This window comes from Triturus cristatus, chromosome 5_1 (genome assembly GCF_964204655.1).
Source record: "Triturus cristatus chromosome 5_1, aTriCri1.1, whole genome shotgun sequence".
NCBI lineage: Eukaryota > Metazoa > Chordata > Amphibia > Caudata > Salamandridae > Triturus > Triturus cristatus.
Genome location: NC_140587.1, coordinates 89,402,872 through 89,421,426, shown reverse-complemented (window position 1 = coordinate 89,421,426; position 18,555 = coordinate 89,402,872). Strand labels below are relative to the sequence as shown.

Sequence of the window (18,555 nt, the reverse complement as noted above, 5' to 3'; positions counted from 1 at the left end):
GTAACGCTATTTGTTTAAAAGGGGGTTAAGTTGGTGGTAGAGGTAATAGCAGTAAAGGTGATTTTGCGAATAAGGGGGTAGAAGTAAAAAAGGGATAAAGGTGAATTTAATGTTTAGGAGTGGTTGTAGGTAAAGGGAGGTAAAGATAGTTTTAGGCTTAAGGGTGGCTAGCAGTAAAGAGCATCAGACATCACACTGCACTATAAAATGCACTCCACTGTGAGTACACTGTACTGCACTGAAAAGTGTGACAGATGACGTAGAGCAGCGCTACTTTTGATTATGAGTTCACGCTGTTCAGCGTCTGCCAGTGAGAGGACTTCACTGCAGCGTATACAGGCCCCGGGACCATGCACACTTCCATTCCACTCAGTGGCGTAATGAAACTTGAGGGGGCCCCCCTGCAAAGCACATGGAGGCCCCCCCCCCCCACCTTCCCCCGGCGGCACGGCCCACCATCTACCACTTTGCCCTACCGCCCAGAAATCTAGCATATTTTGATTTGAAACCTCCAACATTTAAATGAAATGCCTCTATATTGTCCTTCTCTAAGTTCCAATGAGAAAGTGGGAAACACTCTCAACATGCAAGCTAAGCCTTTGTATCAATACTGTCAAAAGCAGATTATTTAACTGAGGCAGCAATCAGAACAATGCCAAGGAGTGATCCTATTATCTCAGGAACTGCCTATGGCTGAAGAACAAAGAACAACTATGAAGGGTCTGAAATAGAATTGACAATACCTTGAAACTTTGAAAGACCAACCCAAACCTGCAATTCCATAAAAACTCGACTGACAATAAACATGAGAAGTACACAAACTATAACTCAGTATCCTGCAAAAGTCAAGAGAAATAGACTGGTGAATTATCTGCATGCCACACACTAGTGACTGTCAAGGGTTGTGCATGATAATAATGTGAACTGAGGAATCAATTTCAATCATAATGTCTTTGTTAGTAAGCACTGCAAAACAGGCAGGCAAACAAGGCTGAGGAAGAAAACTGTTTGGATGCTTCAGAACATTGATGCAGATGTTTGGCTGTTCTAATTTATCATTTCTGTAGTGTAAACAATGCTAAATACAAGATTTAAGGTACACGTATTACAGACAAGTGCAAGCAACACCATAAATAACACTGCATGTAGAATAAAAACAAACCATATCAGCAAGTACCTAGTGACAATCTATTCAAACTGTAGTTGGTAAAGCAAAAGAAAAAGTGCAAATACTTTCAAAGTGCAAAATAAAGCAATCACCAGTCCAGCAATATACAAAAATCAAGCATGTTTTGTAAAACAATCCAACTTTCTTCTTGCATCAAGGTGAAAATACTTTCAAAGTGCATGGTAAAAACAAGTTCAGCAGCTACCCTCACAAGGACTGACCTGAACCACCAGACTAGGCCTTACTTCATAACAAACAGAGGCCTCAGACCTCAGTGTGTCAACACTGGCGGTATTTACAATTTACAAAGAGTATAGACACGCCTGCTAAATTACAGATTCACCATTGCCTCCAAATGGCTCTATCGTCACGAGTGACACCGCCAGCCAGGCGTGGATTTTAAGCCAACAGCGCCTTGCATTCTGGGAGTTGTGCTGTGACCATCTAAGTAAGGGGATAAACATTCCAGCATGCAAAGTGTTGCTGGATAAAAGCTACGAATGGACATGACATGGTGCCAATGCCATTTGGCAGCTATGTTTTATACAAGCACAAGGGGATGTTTAATTTCCTCAACACAAGCTGCAGAAGTCTGGCGTCCAATAGCAAACACGTTGTGCGGAGAACCCAGAAACGTGCTGTGTAGCCCCCGTGTATGGACCTGAGGTGTCATTCTCTAAGAGACCCAGTGGTAAAAGCCCACAGTTGTCTCTAATGCATGTTAGTGCCAGGCAGTGGTCGAAGTGGTGGGAAAAAAGTAGGGAAACTGTGGGAGGAGAATCAGAGGACGGGAATAACCAATGGATTGGGTCAGTGGGCGGAGTGAGAGGTGTGGCAGAAAGAGCAAAATATCCCAATTTTTTGTATTTGTTTCCTATTTCACTAACCGGTTACAGCTTATTACATTATTTAATTTAACCAATAGATACACATGTTTATTTTAGGTTAAATATGTGTTATTGACATTAAAATACATTCACAAAGTGGGATACGTTTCCAATCACAGAATGTCCCAAATATCCTTAAAAGTGGAATTGCAAGCCATTTGTCTCCCAGCCATGGAGTTTCTGTCATCAGCACTTCTCCTCCCTTTTTCCACAAGAGCAGTTCAAACATGAATGGCAAAATATCCTAGTTTGCAAATGTTTTCCACATAACTATGGCTTTGACATATTTGCCACATAATACATCATCTGCTGCATAATCTGACGATTTTAACTAGTAAATTGTTTATAGCTCAAACACATAAAAAGTTGCTAAAAAATGTGACTTGTGCTGCTGTGAAGTGGAGGGCAAATGATATGCAAAGTAGGTGTTCCTCACTAAAACTAAATGGAAACGGTCGTAATCACAACTTCCCCCTATTATCAATGCCAGCGGGGGCTGCGGGGCCCTGTGTTACGCCCCTGGTTCCACTGTGTCTATGATCGAGCTCCCCCCTGAAGGGTCCCCTCTGAACTGTTCGACATTTCCATGGCTCCTGCTCTGGGCCACGGCCAGAGGGTCTGGACTTAGAAGGGGTCTTATCACAGACCTGTGCGGGGATTAAACTGGCACCAGCAGGCGGACCCTTTCGGTGCCAAGTGTGGATTAACCTTGAAGGCCTGTCCACCACAATCCATGAAGTTCACCTCCAGTCTTGGGGACAGACCTATGAAGCAGCACACCATAGAGTGGCAGTGACTCTGTCACTGAGGTCACAGGACCCTTGAGCAGGGTGGCTCTAGGGCAGTGCAACCACACAGGGCACTAACTTCAGGTGGGGGCATCATGTTTGTAAGTATAATATGGTTTTAAAAGCACTTGCTGCTTCCTTTCTGGCCTCCAACATTTTTGTGCAACAATAAAAATGTCTTGATAATTCCGGTGATTAATGTTCTTAGTAGAAAGATGGTGTTTTGTCTAGTGGAAGGTTTGACTCATGAAAAGAAATAGCAGAGGTGTAATGTGCATGCTGCTAAGAACATGTGCCATGCAGATCACAAAGTGCACATAATATGAATAGGTCAGTGGGTCACTGCTTTTGTCAGATGATCCTATTGTTAATTGCAGTTAATAAGTTAAAATCCAAACATAGAACAGTGAGCTATTAACTGTCATTTAAGAGCTGCATGCAAACTCCAAGGTATAAATTAGAGCGTTATGTATTTTTCCCCCAGTCTTCGATTAACCTAATGTTGCAAAAAAAGGGTTAATTTGGGTAGAAATCAATTCTGATTATTAAAGAGAACCCATAACCATAGTATTATTTTTTTAATTCTGAGTTTGTGTTTCTGCAGACCAATCACTATTAAACTATGCTGCCTACTAGTATGGTTGTCATCTGACTCCTACACTTTGTAGTCCTTTGTCTTATGTAACGTTTCCTACACAGTGATTTACACACATATGAATGATTGTCTCTGTGTAATATGTGTGATGTAAAGTGCTCTGACACCCTACACTGGTATTAGTGGTGCTGTACATTTTCTGATACTTTATTATTTTGAAATTTGTACACATGCTTACAGTCTCTGCAAAGATTTTTCCTTATTAGTACTAGTGGAATATACAACTGCAGCAATGAGAAAGGTGACCAGTCAACCTTTGCAAAGGGCCCTCCACTTCACAGCAGCACAAGTCACTTTTTTTAGCAACTTTTGATGTGTTTGAGCTATAAACAATTTACTAGTTAAAATTGTCAGATTATGCAGCAGATGATGTATTATGTGGCAAATATGTCAAAGCCATAGTTATGTGGAAAACATTTGCAAACTAGGATATTTTGCCATTCATGTTTGAACTGCTCTTGTGGAAAAAGGGAGGAGAAGTGCTGATGACAGAAACTCCATGGCTGGGAGACAAATGGCTTGCAATTCCACTTTTAAGGATATTTGGGACATTCTGTGATTGGAAACGTATCCCACTTTGTGAATGTATTTTAATGTCAATAACACATATTTAACCTAAAATAAACAAGTGTATCTATTGGTTAAATTAAATAATGTAATAAGCTGTAACCGGTTAGTGAAATGGGAAACAAATACAAAAAATTGGGATATTTTGCTCTTTCTGCCACACCTCTCACTCCGCCCACTGACCCAATCCATTGGTTATTCCCACCCTCTGATTCTCCTCCCACAGTTTCCCTACTTTTTTCCCACCACTTCGACCACTGCCTGGCACTAACATGCATTAGAGACAACTGTGGGCTTTTACCACTGGGTCTCTTAGAGAATGACACCTCAGGTCCATACACAGGGGCTACACAGCACGTTTCTGGGTTCTCTGCACAAGGTGTTTGCTATTGGACGCCAGATTTCTGCAGCTTGTGTTGAGGAAATTAATCATCCCCTTGTGCTTGTATAAAACATAGCTGCCAAGTGGCATTGGCACCATGTCGTGTCCATTTGTAGCTTTTATCCATCAACACTTTGCATGCTGGAATGTTTAACCCCCTACTTAGATGGTCACAGCACAACTCCCAGAAAGCAAGGCGCTTTTGGCTTAAAATCCACGCCTGGCTGGCGGTGTCACTCGTGACGATAGAGCCATTTGGAGGCAATGGTGAATCTGTAATTTAGCAGGCGTGTCTATACTCTTAGTAAATTGTAAATACCGCCAGTGTTGACACACTGAGGTCTGAGGCCTCTGTTTGTTATGAAGTAAGGCCCAGTCTGGTGGTTCAGGTCAGTCCTTGTGAGGGAAGCTGCTGAACTTGTTTTTACCATGCACTTTGAAAGTATTTTCACCTTGATGCAAGAAGAAAGTTGGATTGTTTTACAAAACATGCTTGATTTTTGTATATTGCTGGACTGGTGATTGCTTTATTTTGCACTTTGAAAGTATTTGCACTTTTTCTTTTGCTTTACCAACTACAGTTTGAATAGATTGTGTTAGAAAAGGTAGATGGACCGGGAGGGTCGGCCGGGGTCAGGAGGAGAGGTCTCCGGGGAGAGCCGTCTCCAGCGATCGTACAGACAAGTAACTTCCCCCCCACAGACAGATATCACACACGGATAAGGTTCAGTGATCTTTATAGGCACTTATTTAAGGTACGGTAAAAATGGTACAAGGAGGTCTGGACTCAGGGGTCCCCTCGATTAGAGTCTCGTAAGGTAGGGAAGGGGGTAGCGGGACAGTCTATTTACCAATCAGGTAATTCGGATGAGATGGTGATGAGCTCACAATCCTCGAGCGTGGTGGTTAGGTGGTATGGGCCGCGGCAGCGCCAGCAGGTCCCGGTGCGGAGGGTCGATACAACGGGCCGCGGCAGCGCCAGCAGGTCCCTGGAAGATGAACGGTCCGCGGCAGCGCCAGCAGGTCCCGGTGAGGATGGTCGTTACAACGGGCCGCGGCAGCGCCAGCAGGTCCCAGGAAGATGAAGGTTGCAGAGGGCCGCGGCAGCGCCAGCAGGTCCCTGGAAGATGAACGGTCCGCGGCAGCGCCAGCAGGTCCCGGTGAGGATGGTCGTTACAACGGGCCGCGGCAGCGCCAGCAGGTCCCAGGAAGATGAAGGTTGCAGAGGGCCGCGGCAGCGCCAGCAGGTCCCGGTGAGGATGGTCGGTACAACGGGCCGCGGCAGCGCCAGCAGGTCCCAGGAAGATGAAGGTTGCAGAAGGCCGCGGCAGCGCCAGCAGGCAGGACGATGGTTCACAAGAGCGGGCTACGGCAGCGCCAGTAGACCGTCAGGGTTGAGTTCACTCGGTGTCTCTCGACTCCAGGATACAACTGCCTTCCTGCTCCGGAGCTGCCTCAGTTATAGGGCTGGTGCCCTTTGATGTCCGGACCCTCGCACTTGGAGGTCGGAGGGTCCGGGATGAAGGTGTCCAGACACCCAGCAGGGGGTGGAGCCAGTGCCCGGAGGAGCTGGGAGCGATCGGCACCTGGCGGGGGAGAGCCCTTGACACTTCGGTCTCCCATTGACCTGCCAAGTGGTCCGCTCACCTCCTGGGTGGATAGTGGTGCCGGGATGTCGGGGCCGGCCAGGCCCGGGGTTAGGGTCGAGGGGAGGCCAGGCGGCCGCGTGGTACAGGGTCCAAGATGGCGGCTTGACCCGGCCGGGAAAGCCGGTGGGGCTGGACCCCGTGATGAGTAGGGGTCCGAGGGCAGAGGGTCCGTCGGGGGACAGGGTACAGGTGCTGGTCGCGGGGTTATGCCAGGTGGCCCGGAGTCCTGGCCTTGTCGAGCGGGGAGGGCGCGAGCCGTCTGTGAGGCCTGTCCAACATGCGTCCCCCCCAGCTGAAGGCGGGGAGAGTCACCCATACCCTTGGGGACTCTCTTCGTCGAGGCGGAAAAAGCGGGACAGGCCATCCGCGTTGGCGTGGTCTCGGCCCGGTCGGTGCTCCACAGTGAAGTCCATTCCCTGCAGGGAAATGGACCAGCGCAAGAGTTTTGGGTTCTCCCCCCGCATCTGCATCAGCCATTGCAGGGGTCGATGGTCGGTCTGTACCCGGAAGTGGGTACCGAAGAGATAGGGCCGGAGCTTTTTGAGGGCCCACACCACTGCGAAGGCTTCCCTCTCGATGGTGCTCCAACGCTGTTCTCGGGCCAGGAGACGTCGACTGATGAAGGCCACCGGCTGGTCCTGACCTTCGGGGTTCAACTGAGAGAGGACGGCTCCGATGCCGTGGTCGGAGGCGTCGGTCTGCACCACAAACTCCCGACTGTAATCGGGGGCCTGGAGCACCGGGGCGGTGCACAGGGCGGCCTTCAGCTCCTCGAAGGCCGCTTGACAGTCCGGAGTCCAATTGACCCGCTTTGGCTGGTTCTTGGATGTGAGACCCGTGAGGGGCCCAACAATGCTGCCGTATTCCTTCACGAACCGCCGGTAGTAGCCGGTGAGCCCCAAGAAGGCTCGGACCTCGGTCTGGGTGACGGGGGGCTGCCAGGCCTGGATGGCAGCAATCTTAAGTTGTAGGGGGGCCACCAGCCCGCTCCCCACTTGGTGCCCAAGGTAGGTCACAGACCCTTGGCCAATCTGGCACTTGCCGGCCTTAATGGTGAGGCCGGCCCGCTGGAGGGCTTGTAGGACCTCCTGGAGGTGACGGAGGTGGTCGGACCAGTGGCGGCTGTACACAGCGATATCGTCCAGGTAGGCAGCGCTGAATTCTTCAAGCCCCGTCAAGACCTGGTTCACAAGGCGTTGGAACGTGGCGGGGGCATTCTTCATGCCAAAGGGCATGACCTTAAATTGATAGTGGCCATCGGGGGTGGAGAAGGCCGACCGTTCCTGAGCCTTGGGTGTGAGGCCGATTTGCCAGTAGCCCGCCGTTAGGTCGAAGATACTAAGGTAGCGGGCGGCCCCCAGCCGGTCGATCAGCTCGTCTGCTCGGGGGATGGGATGAGCGTCGGTCCGGGTGACAGCGTTCAAGCCCCGGTAGTCGACGCAGAATCTCAGTTCAGGTGCGGTGCCGGGGGCAGCGGCTTTGGGGACTAGTACGACCGGGCTGGCCCAGGGACTGTCCGAGGGCTCGATGACCCCGATCGTGAGCATCTTGGCCACTTCCTCCTGTATGCAGGCCCGTACCCGATCTGGTACGCGGTAGGCCCGGTGCCGGACAGGGGGACTGTCCCCGGTGTCTACGTCGTGCAAACACCAGGGGGTGACCCCACATTGTTGCCAGAGGGACTTCATGTACTTCGATATGAAGTTCGTACCTCGGTCGCTGACGACTTCTCGGGGGAAGCCTACCCGGGAGAAGATCCCCATCAGGGCCCGGCCAACCACTGGAGCGGTCACGGTCCGTAGGGGCACCGCCTCGGGATAGCGGGTGGCATGGTCCACTAGTACCAAGATGAACCTGTGTCCTTGTGCCGTGCGAGGGTCCAGCGGCCCCACAATGTCTATCCCCACCCTCTCGAACGGGGTGGTGACCACCGGGAAGGGTTGTAGAGGGGCCTTAAGCTTCCGGCCACTCTTCCCGCTTGCTTGGCATGTGGGGCACGATCGGCAGTGGTTCAGGACGTCATTCCTCATTTTTGGCCAGAAAAAGTGGGTCACCAGTCGACTGTACGTTTTATCTTGGCCCAGGTGCCCAGCCAGGGGGACATCGTGGGCTAGGTTGAGTAGAAAGTCTCGGAAGCGGAGCGGTACCACCAGAACTCGACTGGCCCCCAGCTCGGCGATTCTTTGCTCGCTGTAGAGCAGGTCGTTATCCCAGTAGACCCAGTGGGTTCCGGTGGTGTCCCCGGCGGCTTGGGTGCTGGCTTGTTGGCGAAGTCCCTCGAGGGAGGGACAGGTCTTTTGCTCCTGGCGGAACTGTTCTTGGGTGGGCCCCCCTTCTTGCCGCCACTGAGCCAGATCCGGAAGGTCCTGGGGTTGCGCGTTTTCTTCGGGGGCCGGGTCTGGGAGGTCGGCCTCGCCGTTGTCCTCTACGGGGGCAACCGGGGGCGGAGGTGCCGGCCATTCGGTTTCTTCTGATCGGGGGGCGGCCCGGCCGGCCATGGATCGGGTGGTTATGCAGGCCCAGTCCGGGAGGCCCAGCATCCCCAGGTGCTCTCTTCTCTCGACGGTGGCCCACGGGGAACTCTCGAGGTCATTCCCCAGGAGGCAGTCCACGGGGGCATCGTCCCGGACCGTCACTTTCAGTAGGCCGGAGACCCCTCCCCATTCAAACGGGACGCAGGCCATCTTGCACATGCTTTCAGAGTTATCTGCCGAGCGGACGGGGCAGAGAATGTTCGGCAAGATCTGCTCGGGCTTCACCAGGTGACAGCGGACGGCCGTCACGCTGGCACCGGTGTCGCGCAAGGCCTCAGCTCTCTGTCCATTAATGGTCACCCACTGACCGTATTTCCTGGTGTTGGCGGGTAGGGGAGCCCGCGGAACCATGTCTCTTCCCCCTAAGCATGCCAGGACCATGGCGGCCGGTTCCCACCCTTGCTGGTCCGGCTCACACTCCTCGGGACCCTCCAACGACTGCTCCTCTCCCAGGGCAGCGGCAGCTACCTGGCGGGGTTTGGGCGTTTGGTTCAGCGGGCAGTTCGGATCGTTGGCGTAGTGGCCTAGTCGCTGGCATCTGTGGCACGTGACGTTGGCTCGGTACCCAGGCCGCAACGGGGGGTTGCCCCGGCCGGCCGGCGGCGGGGTGCTGGCCACGGTTGTTGCTGGCAAGGCGTCTCTCCCCCGCCCCTGGCCTCCTCCTCCTCGAGGACGGTGCTGGCCTTGGTTGCTTCTGTTCTGGTCGTGCGGCCCTTTCCGGCCCACTCGGGTGCTCTCCCACCGGTCAGCTTCGGCGGCGAGCTGCCGGGGGTCAGTCAGCTTACTGTCGAGTAGGTGCTGCCGGAGCTCGACGAAGCAGTTGTTTGACAGGTGTTCCCATACCATGAGGTTGAAGAGCTGTTCGTAGGTGGTGACCTGACTTCCCTTGATCCAACCCTCGAAGGCCCGGCTGAAATAGTTCACGTATTCCACCCAAGTGGTACCTGGGATCCGGGTGCAATCCCTGAACCTCTGGCGGTACATCTCGGGCGTGAGGCCGTAGCGGGTGAGGAGGGCAGCCTTCATGTGGTCGTAGGACGACATTTGGTGATCGGGGAGCTGCAGCAGGGCATCGCGACCCTCGTTGATAAATCTCCCCCAAAGTCCGGCTCCCCAATCACTCCGGTCGATCCGGTGGGAGGTCATTGCGATCTCATAGGCCTTAAACCATTGTTGTATGTCGTCTTCTCGGACATACTCGCGGACCACATCCTTGGGGATGTGAACTTTTTTCTCAGTTGGTCCCGGGGTGTGTGGTCTTTCAGGCACCCCCAAGTCCTTATGCTGTTTGCGCAGTTCTATCTCTGCCAATTGGCGCTCGTGCTCGAGCGTTATCTTTTTCTCTTCCAGCTCTCTCTGTCTCTGTTTTTCTTCTCGCTCCTCTCGAATCCGCATATGCTCGAGGTTGAGTTTCTGTTCCGCCAACTTGAGCTCCCCATCCATCTTGAGTCGTGCCATCTCTAATTCGTGCAGTCTGACTCTGTCTCTTTCTCGTATTTCCTCCGGTGAGAGGCCCGTTCCCCGTTCCTCGGGAGTCGTGGCGTTCCCCTCTGGTGTAACGCTGTTTTGGTCGGAGGGTCTTGCGACCCCCGTTTCTGTCCACGACTCAAGGGCGTGCTTTAGGTCATCCTTGGTACTCAGGCCAGTGGTAGCAATGCCAAGTTCTATGCAAAATTGTCTCAGTTCGCGGTGGTTGTACTCCTCTAGTTTCTCCATTTGGAACTTCTCGGTGGAGCTGCTATCTTTGGTCGACATCGTGCTTTGTCGTGGGGTGAGCTACTCTCTGTACGATTACGCGTTGATTCGGATCGCGCCGCTGGCCACCAATGTTAGAAAAGGTAGATGGACCGGGAGGGTCGGCCGGGGTCAGGAGGAGAGGTCTCCGGGGAGAGCCGTCTCCAGCGATCGTACAGACAAGTAACTTCCCCCCCACAGACAGATATCACACACGGATAAGGTTCAGTGATCTTTATAGGCACTTATTTAAGGTACGGTAAAAATGGTACAAGGAGGTCTGGACTCAGGGGTCCCCTCGATTAGAGTCTCGTAAGGTAGGGAAGGGGGTAGCGGGACAGTCTATTTACCAATCAGGTAATTCGGATGAGATGGTGATGAGCTCACAATCCTCGAGCGTGGTGGTTAGGTGGTATGGGCCGCGGCAGCGCCAGCAGGTCCCGGTGCGGAGGGTCGATACAACGGGCCGCGGCAGCGCCAGCAGGTCCCTGGAAGATGAACGGTCCGCGGCAGCGCCAGCAGGTCCCGGTGAGGATGGTCGTTACAACGGGCCGCGGCAGCGCCAGCAGGTCCCAGGAAGATGAAGGTTGCAGAGGGCCGCGGCAGCGCCAGCAGGTCCCTGGAAGATGAACGGTCCGCGGCAGCGCCAGCAGGTCCCGGTGAGGATGGTCGTTACAACGGGCCGCGGCAGCGCCAGCAGGTCCCAGGAAGATGAAGGTTGCAGAGGGCCGCGGCAGCGCCAGCAGGTCCCGGTGAGGATGGTCGGTACAACGGGCCGCGGCAGCGCCAGCAGGTCCCAGGAAGATGAAGGTTGCAGAAGGCCGCGGCAGCGCCAGCAGGCAGGACGATGGTTCACAAGAGCGGGCTACGGCAGCGCCAGTAGACCGTCAGGGTTGAGTTCACTCGGTGTCTCTCGACTCCAGGATACAACTGCCTTCCTGCTCCGGAGCTGCCTCAGTTATAGGGCTGGTGCCCTTTGATGTCCGGACCCTCGCACTTGGAGGTCGGAGGGTCCGGGATGAAGGTGTCCAGACACCCAGCAGGGGGTGGAGCCAGTGCCCGGAGGAGCTGGGAGCGATCGGCACCTGGCGGGGGAGAGCCCTTGACACTTCGGTCTCCCATTGACCTGCCAAGTGGTCCGCTCACCTCCTGGGTGGATAGTGGTGCCGGGATGTCGGGGCCGGCCAGGCCCGGGGTTAGGGTCGAGGGGAGGCCAGGCGGCCGCGTGGTACAGGGTCCAAGATGGCGGCTTGACCCGGCCGGGAAAGCCGGTGGGGCTGGACCCCGTGATGAGTAGGGGTCCGAGGGCAGAGGGTCCGTCGGGGGACAGGGTACAGGTGCTGGTCGCGGGGTTATGCCAGGTGGCCCGGAGTCCTGGCCTTGTCGAGCGGGGAGGGCGCGAGCCGTCTGTGAGGCCTGTCCAACAGATTGTCATTAGGTACTTGCTGATATGGTATATTTAGCATTGTTTACACTACAGAAATGATAAATTAGAACAGCCAAACATCTGCATCAATGTTCTGAAGCATCCAAACAGTTTTCTTCCTCAGGCTTGTTTGCCTGCCTGTTTTGCAGTGCTTACTAACAAAGACATTATGATTGAAATTGCTTCCTCAGTTCACATTATTATCATGCACAACCCTTGACAGTCGCTAGTGTGTGGCATGCAGATAATTCACCAGTCTATTTCTCTTGACTTTCGCAGGATACTGAGTTGTAGCTTGTGTACTTCTCATGTATATTGTCAGTCGAGTTTTTAAGGAATTGCAGGTTTGGGTTGGTCTTTCAAAGTTACAAGGTATTGTCAATTCTATTTCAGACCCTTCATAGTTGTTCTTTGTTCTTCAGCCATAGGCAGTTCCTGAGACAATAGGATCGCTCCTTGGCATTGTTCTGATTGCTGCCTCAGTTAAATAATCTGCTTTTGACAGTATTGATACAAAGTCTTAGCTTGCATGTTGAGAGTGTTTCCCACTTTCTCATTGGAACTTAGAGAAAGACAATATGGAGGCATTTCATTTAAATGTTGGAGGTTTAAAATCAAAATATGCTCGATTTCTGGGCGGTAGGTCAAAGTGGTAGATGGTGGGCCGTGCCGCCGCGGGAGGGGGGGCCCCGTCCATGTGCTTTGCAGGGGGGCCCCCTCAAGTTTCATTACGCCACTGGCCCAGTTGTAGACTGTGGACGCGCCGAAGGTCTCAGTGTGGGCTCAACAACATTCGGCTCCAGTTCACCTACCTTTATATTTGGTGACCTGCTCTGGATCCTGAAACTTCACCTCCTCACAACTGAAAGGATACATAAATCATCTTAGAGTCACAGAACACTCAGAGGCTACAGGGTCTGAAAAGGAACAGCATATACATCCTGCTATTAGAAATAAAAATCAATCAATCAATCAATCATGGCATTTGTAAAGCGCACTATATACCCGCGAGGGTCTCAAGGCGCTGGGGGCGGGGGAAGGGGGAAGCTGCTACTGAAGTATTCACAGGAGCTCCTGCAGGACAGCGCACAGTGTTCACTACTATAGGCGCACACACACAACAGCAGCTCTAGGGGTTTCAAAAGTGTGCAAACTACCCCTTCCACTCGGAACGCCCCTCTGCTCCGAACCTCGCAGGGATTAGCACCTGATAACACAAGCTTCGGGATCTCTGAGGAAACAGTGAAAAACACAGCTACCCACACACACAACCGCTCTCTCTCTATATATATATATATATCTGCTCCTGTCTATTTATCTGACTACCTGTGACACTCTCTCTTCCTCTTCACATCCCTTTGTGTTTCTCTGTCTCTCTCTCTGCCTCTATGAGTGTCTCTTCCTAACTCCCTCTCTTTCAGAGAGCTCCAGGGATCCCAAAGGTAACTGTGAACATTCCTTGTTACTGCAAACGCAAACACTCTCACTCACTCTATATGCCACACTTCTCACACTTCTTTTTTTCTCTCTCTCTCCTTCCCCCGTTTTCTCTCTATCTTTGTGACTGTAACAGCACAAACATCATTGTGAAGAATGTGTTACTACACTCACACTCTTTCTATCACTCTCTGAGCATCTGTATCTCCCTCATTCTCTCTTTGCTTCTCTGTAACTGAAGAATGCTTGTCACTGTGCACACACACGCACACACACGCACACACACGCACACACATTCTCTCCCTCTCACTATCACTCTTAGTTAGTCTGTTTCTCTGCCAGTTCTTGGGATGTCAAAGGCAGATATATCAAACACGTACACTCTATCTCACTGCCTCTTTCACTCTCAGGATCTCCCGCTCCTGCCTGTATTGTTCTCCCTCGCTCTCTCGCGCTTTGTCCCTCTTTCTCTTGGACGTCCAACATGTGATTATGTCAACAGTGCTGAATATATGTATATGTGGAATCCTGCCTCCTGCGCCCTGTCTGTGAGAGCCTCAGCCTTTCATTTTTGAACCATTGAGCTGCTCCACCTTGGGATCCTTGAAATCGTGCACTGTGGAATCTCTGGATCCCTCTGCCTTCGAATCTCTAAACTCCCTGCACTTTCAAATGCCAGAGATCCTGTATCTTGAAATCTTTGGAGTCCCTGACCTTGGAATCTCTGTACTTCTACACTTTGGAGTTTCTGGATTCCTGTAGCTTGGAATCTCTGAATCCCTGCAACTTGGATTAACTGGAAGCCTGTACCTTGAGATCCCAAAAAAGCGAAACACTGGACTCACGTAAGTCCTGCATCTTAAAGTCTCTGGGAATCTGCACATTGATTCTCTAGTTCGCTGTACCTTTGAGTCACTGGGTCCCTGCACACTGAACTCACTAAAGTTCTGCACCCCGGAATTTATCAAGCCCTGTACCTTGGAGTCTGTAAGCTCATGCACCTTAGAGGCTCTGAGGTCCTGCACCTTGGACTCACTGAAGTCCTGCACCACGGAATTTATCAAGCACTGCACCTTAGACCCATTGAGGTCCTGCACCTTGGACTCACTGAAGTTCTGCACCACGGAAGTTATCAAGCGATGCACCTTAGACCCATTGAGGTCCTGCACCTTGGACTCACTGAAGTTCTGCACCACGGAAGTTATCAAGCGCTGCACCTTAGACCCATTGAGGTCCTGCACCTTGGACTCACTGAAGTTCTGCACCATGGAAGTTATCAAGCGCTGCACCTTAGACCCATTGAGGTCCTGCACCTTGCACTCACTGAAGTTCTGCACCACGGAAGTTATCAAGCGCTGCACCTTAGACCCATTGAGGTCCTGCACCTTGGACTCACTGAAGTTCTGCAACACGGAAGTTATCAAGCGCTGCACCTTAGACCCATTGAGGTCCTGCACCTTGGACTCACTGAAGTTCTGCACCACGGAAGTTATCAAGCGCTGCACCTTAGACCCATTGAGGTCCTGCACCTTGGACTCACTGAAGTTCTGCACCACGGAAGTTATCAAGCGATGCACCTTAGATCCATTGAGGTCCTGCACCTTGGACTCACTGAAGTTCTGCACCACGGAAGTTATCAAGCGCTGCACCTTAGACCCATTGAGGTCCTGCACCTTGGACTCACTGAAGTTCTGCAACACGGAAGTTATCAAGCGCTGCACCTTAGACCCATTGAGGTCCTGCACCTTGGACTCACTGAAGTTCTGCACCACGGAAGATATCAAGCGATGCACCTTAGACCCATTGAGGTCCTGCACCTTGGACTCACTGAAGTTCTGCACCACGGAAGTTATCAAGCGCTGCACCTTAGACCCATTGAGGTCCTGCACCTTGGACTCACTGAAGTTCTGCACCACGGAAGTTATCAAGCGCTGCACCTTAGACCCATTGAGGTCCTGCACCTTGGACTCACTGAAGTTCTGCACCACGGAAGTTATCAAGCGCTGCACCTTAGACCCATTGAGGTCCTGCACATTGGACTCACTGAAGTTCTGCACCACGGAAGTTATCAAGCGCTGCACCTTAGACCCATTGAGGTCCTGCACCTTGGACTCACTGAAGTTCTGCACCACGGAAGTTATCAAGCGATGCACCTTAGACCCATTGAGGTCCTGCACCTTGGACTCACTGAAGTTCTGCACCACGGAAGTTATCAAGCGCTGCACCTTAGACCCATTGAGGTCCTGCACCTTGGACTCACTGAAGTTCTGCACCAGGGAAGTTATCAAGCGCTGCACCTTAGACCCATTGAGGTCCTGCACCTTGGACTCACTGAAGTTCTGCACCACGGAAGTTATCAAGCGCTGCACCTTAGACCCATTGAGGTCCTGCACCTTGGACTCACTGAAGTTCTGCACCACGGAAGTTATCAAGCGCTGCACCTTAGACCCATTGAGGTCCTGCACCTTGGACTCACTGAAGTTCTGCACCACGGAAGTTATCAAGCGCTGCACCTTAGACCCATTGAGGTCCTGCACCTTGGACTCACTGAAGTTCTGCACCACGGAAGTTATCAAGCGCTGCACCTTAGACCCATTGAGGTGCACCTTGGACTCACTGAAGTTCTGCACCACGGAAGTTATCAAGCGCTGCACCTTAGACCCATTGAGGTCCTGCACCTTGGACTCACTGAAGTTCTGCACCACGGAAGTTATCAAGCGATGCACCTTAGACCCATTGAGGTCCTGCACCTTGGACTCACTGAAGTTCTGCACCACGGAAGTTATCAAGCGCTGCACCTTAGACCCATTGAGGTCCTGCACCTTGGACTCACTGAAGTTCTGCAACACGGAAGTTATCAAGCGCTGCACCTTAGACCCATTGAGGTCCTGCACCTTGGAGGCTATGAGGGACATCCCTTTGGACCCTGCTGCAAATTGGGTTTGTGAACATCTCATTTCGAGGGCAGGACCTGACCTTTGGGTTAACTACTTCTAAATGGCTGCTTCCAACACCTCCCAAAGAGGGATTCCCAACTTATCTTCTATTTCATGTTGTTGGGAACTGCTCCCCGGTGCCATTCTGTACAGTATCGGAGAAGCAGCCCCTTTGTTAGGTATCATATTGCTTTCTCCTGGAGTACTGGATATTTATTCCAGGACCGGTCCGGAAGTCAAACAGAAAAAAGCAGATACTCCTCTCTCCAGTTCCTGCCTGTGCCTGTTCCGCTCGCCTCTTCTTCACACCCTCTGCATTTCTCCCTCCTCCTCCTCATAATTCCTTTCCTGTTCATCAGCCTATGTCTCCTCCTGTTTTCACTTCCTCTCTCTTTCTTAATATTTCAGTCTCTGTCTCTCCCTCTCCTGTCTCTGCTGTCAGAAGGGAGGAACTGGAACACTGTCTAAAGTCCCGAAGACTCATTTAATGTTGACCCCTGAGGATGCTGTGGACTGAAGGGAAGTCAACGAGGGCCAAAGAACAGCTTCTTAGGACTAGGAGCGGATCTGAGTAACAGAGCGAGGTTTATGAGGAATGGAGGTGACGTCTGAGGACTGGAGAGAACTTACTAAAGAATGAATACAATTAAAAGTAAGTACGCATTGAATAAGAATTCAGGGTAATATGAATGGAACGAAATCTGAGACAATGAGCAGAACAATGCAGAAACTATAATGTATACTTTTTAAAGAATGGCTTTTGGATCTACCTGCATTTTGGACACATATATGATATTTTGACTCAGAGACCGGTACAAGACCCTTTCGGTGCTTGGTGTTCCAGTGCATGCATGACATCTTAATTCAACTGTGGCTTTCACTAGCCCAGGGCAAAATCTTCAAGTGCCATTCCTTCATTTGCATCTTTTTGACACTGAATTATAATGACATAACCCATGCCCATGGTAGGTTGTCTCTTTTTTCTGCAATCCAACCACTTCCGTTGGATAACCTTTTTTCTTTTAATGCCCTCACTGGTACTGAAACTGATGGCCTGAGGGGCGGTGCATTACACACCTGATGGGTGAACATATCACCATAAGAGTAGAGGTTTGCTTTCACTTTTAATAACTTCTCTAAAACTTTTCCCAAGCGGGCGAAAGTGTGCCAGCACAGCCTTCTGCACATAAAGCATCTGAGAGGAATGCACCATTGTGCATAAACCTCTGAATGTGAAATTGTAAGCCTGAATAATAAATGTATCATAGTATTGTAATAAGTCAGCAACTGCAGAACTTTGCCTCAGTTTGAACAACTGAAGTAAACATCTCTACTATACACGTCACTATCTCTGAATTAGTTGTTTTCATTTTGCTGCTAATAAAAATGTTGACACTTTTATTATTATTGGTAATTTAACTCTGAGTCCCGGGGCCACTCGAGGTCAGATACGCACAAACAACAACTTATGTACGTTCCTTACACTAGGGCAGGGCTGTAGCCCTCTACAACCGAAACAGGACACGTAGTGGCATCTGAAAGTATTAAAGGAGGTCTGGAGCACTGTGGGTTTCTGGAGAAGTGGTTTATGTGGAAAAAAAAGCTTGTTGTGGACACAAGCACGTTTCCTTGGTCTTAGGCGGTATTTTCATAAGACTGGGAGTTTGAGGAGTCTCAAGGTCATTTTTTGAGAACCAACTAAAGTTTCATAGAATGAAAAATAGTTTTCAAAATCTGTGGATGTTTTGAGAACAAGCCAGGGGTCTCAACACTGTTTGGAAGGCGGGAGAGTAATTATGAGAGGTGATGCACATATAATAATTGTATAATGTAGCATTGCTCTGGCAGCAGAGTGGGTTTGTGTGAGTTCAGTGCTGACATTTCCACACTGCAGCCAGACCTGCTCCTTACACACTGAGAGGAGGACAATAAACCAACCTTACCTGCCCAGGGTGCTTCTCACATCCTGCAAAACAGAAGAAGGACATCAGTTTCAATGACAGATTTAACATTCTAGCAGCAGTTTAGGTAAAATATAAGTTGTAAATTCAAGTTCACTTAAACATATGGAAGTATCTCACCCGTAGAGACACTAGAGTGCAGACTTCACCCCTCAACACACAGAGTCTGTGGTAATCTGAATGGGGTCACGTGACACGGCACAGTTTGTGATATCCAAAATGGGCCCACAAGACAGCAGAACTTATAAGTTCTGAGTGAGGGCAGATGGAGCACAGGCCGATATATTCTGAATGCGTCATGTATTATGGTCTCTCGGTCCTGAGATCAGGGGGCACAGCTGCTCAAACCCTCGCATCACTAGAAATAATTGGAGATAAACCTGAGAAACAACGAGTGTCCATGCTCAAGGTATACCCCGCCAACATACTCC

At 51.1% G+C, this 18,555-nt stretch overlaps 1 protein-coding gene across 1 annotated transcript in view; it reads right to left on the bottom strand.

Moving 5' to 3' along the window:
- Positions 1-18,555, bottom strand: part of LOC146830285 (E3 ubiquitin-protein ligase TRIM39-like) — a 199,185-nt gene that overhangs the window by 78,183 nt on the left and 102,447 nt on the right. The window contains exons 5-6 of the mRNA XM_085604474.1: positions 18,107-18,129; positions 12,603-12,652 (exon numbers count right to left, since the gene is read on the bottom strand). Coding sequence (XP_085460600.1) covers positions 12,603-12,652; positions 18,107-18,129 — 73 coding nt within the window. The remainder of the gene's footprint in view (positions 1-12,602; positions 12,653-18,106; positions 18,130-18,555) is intronic.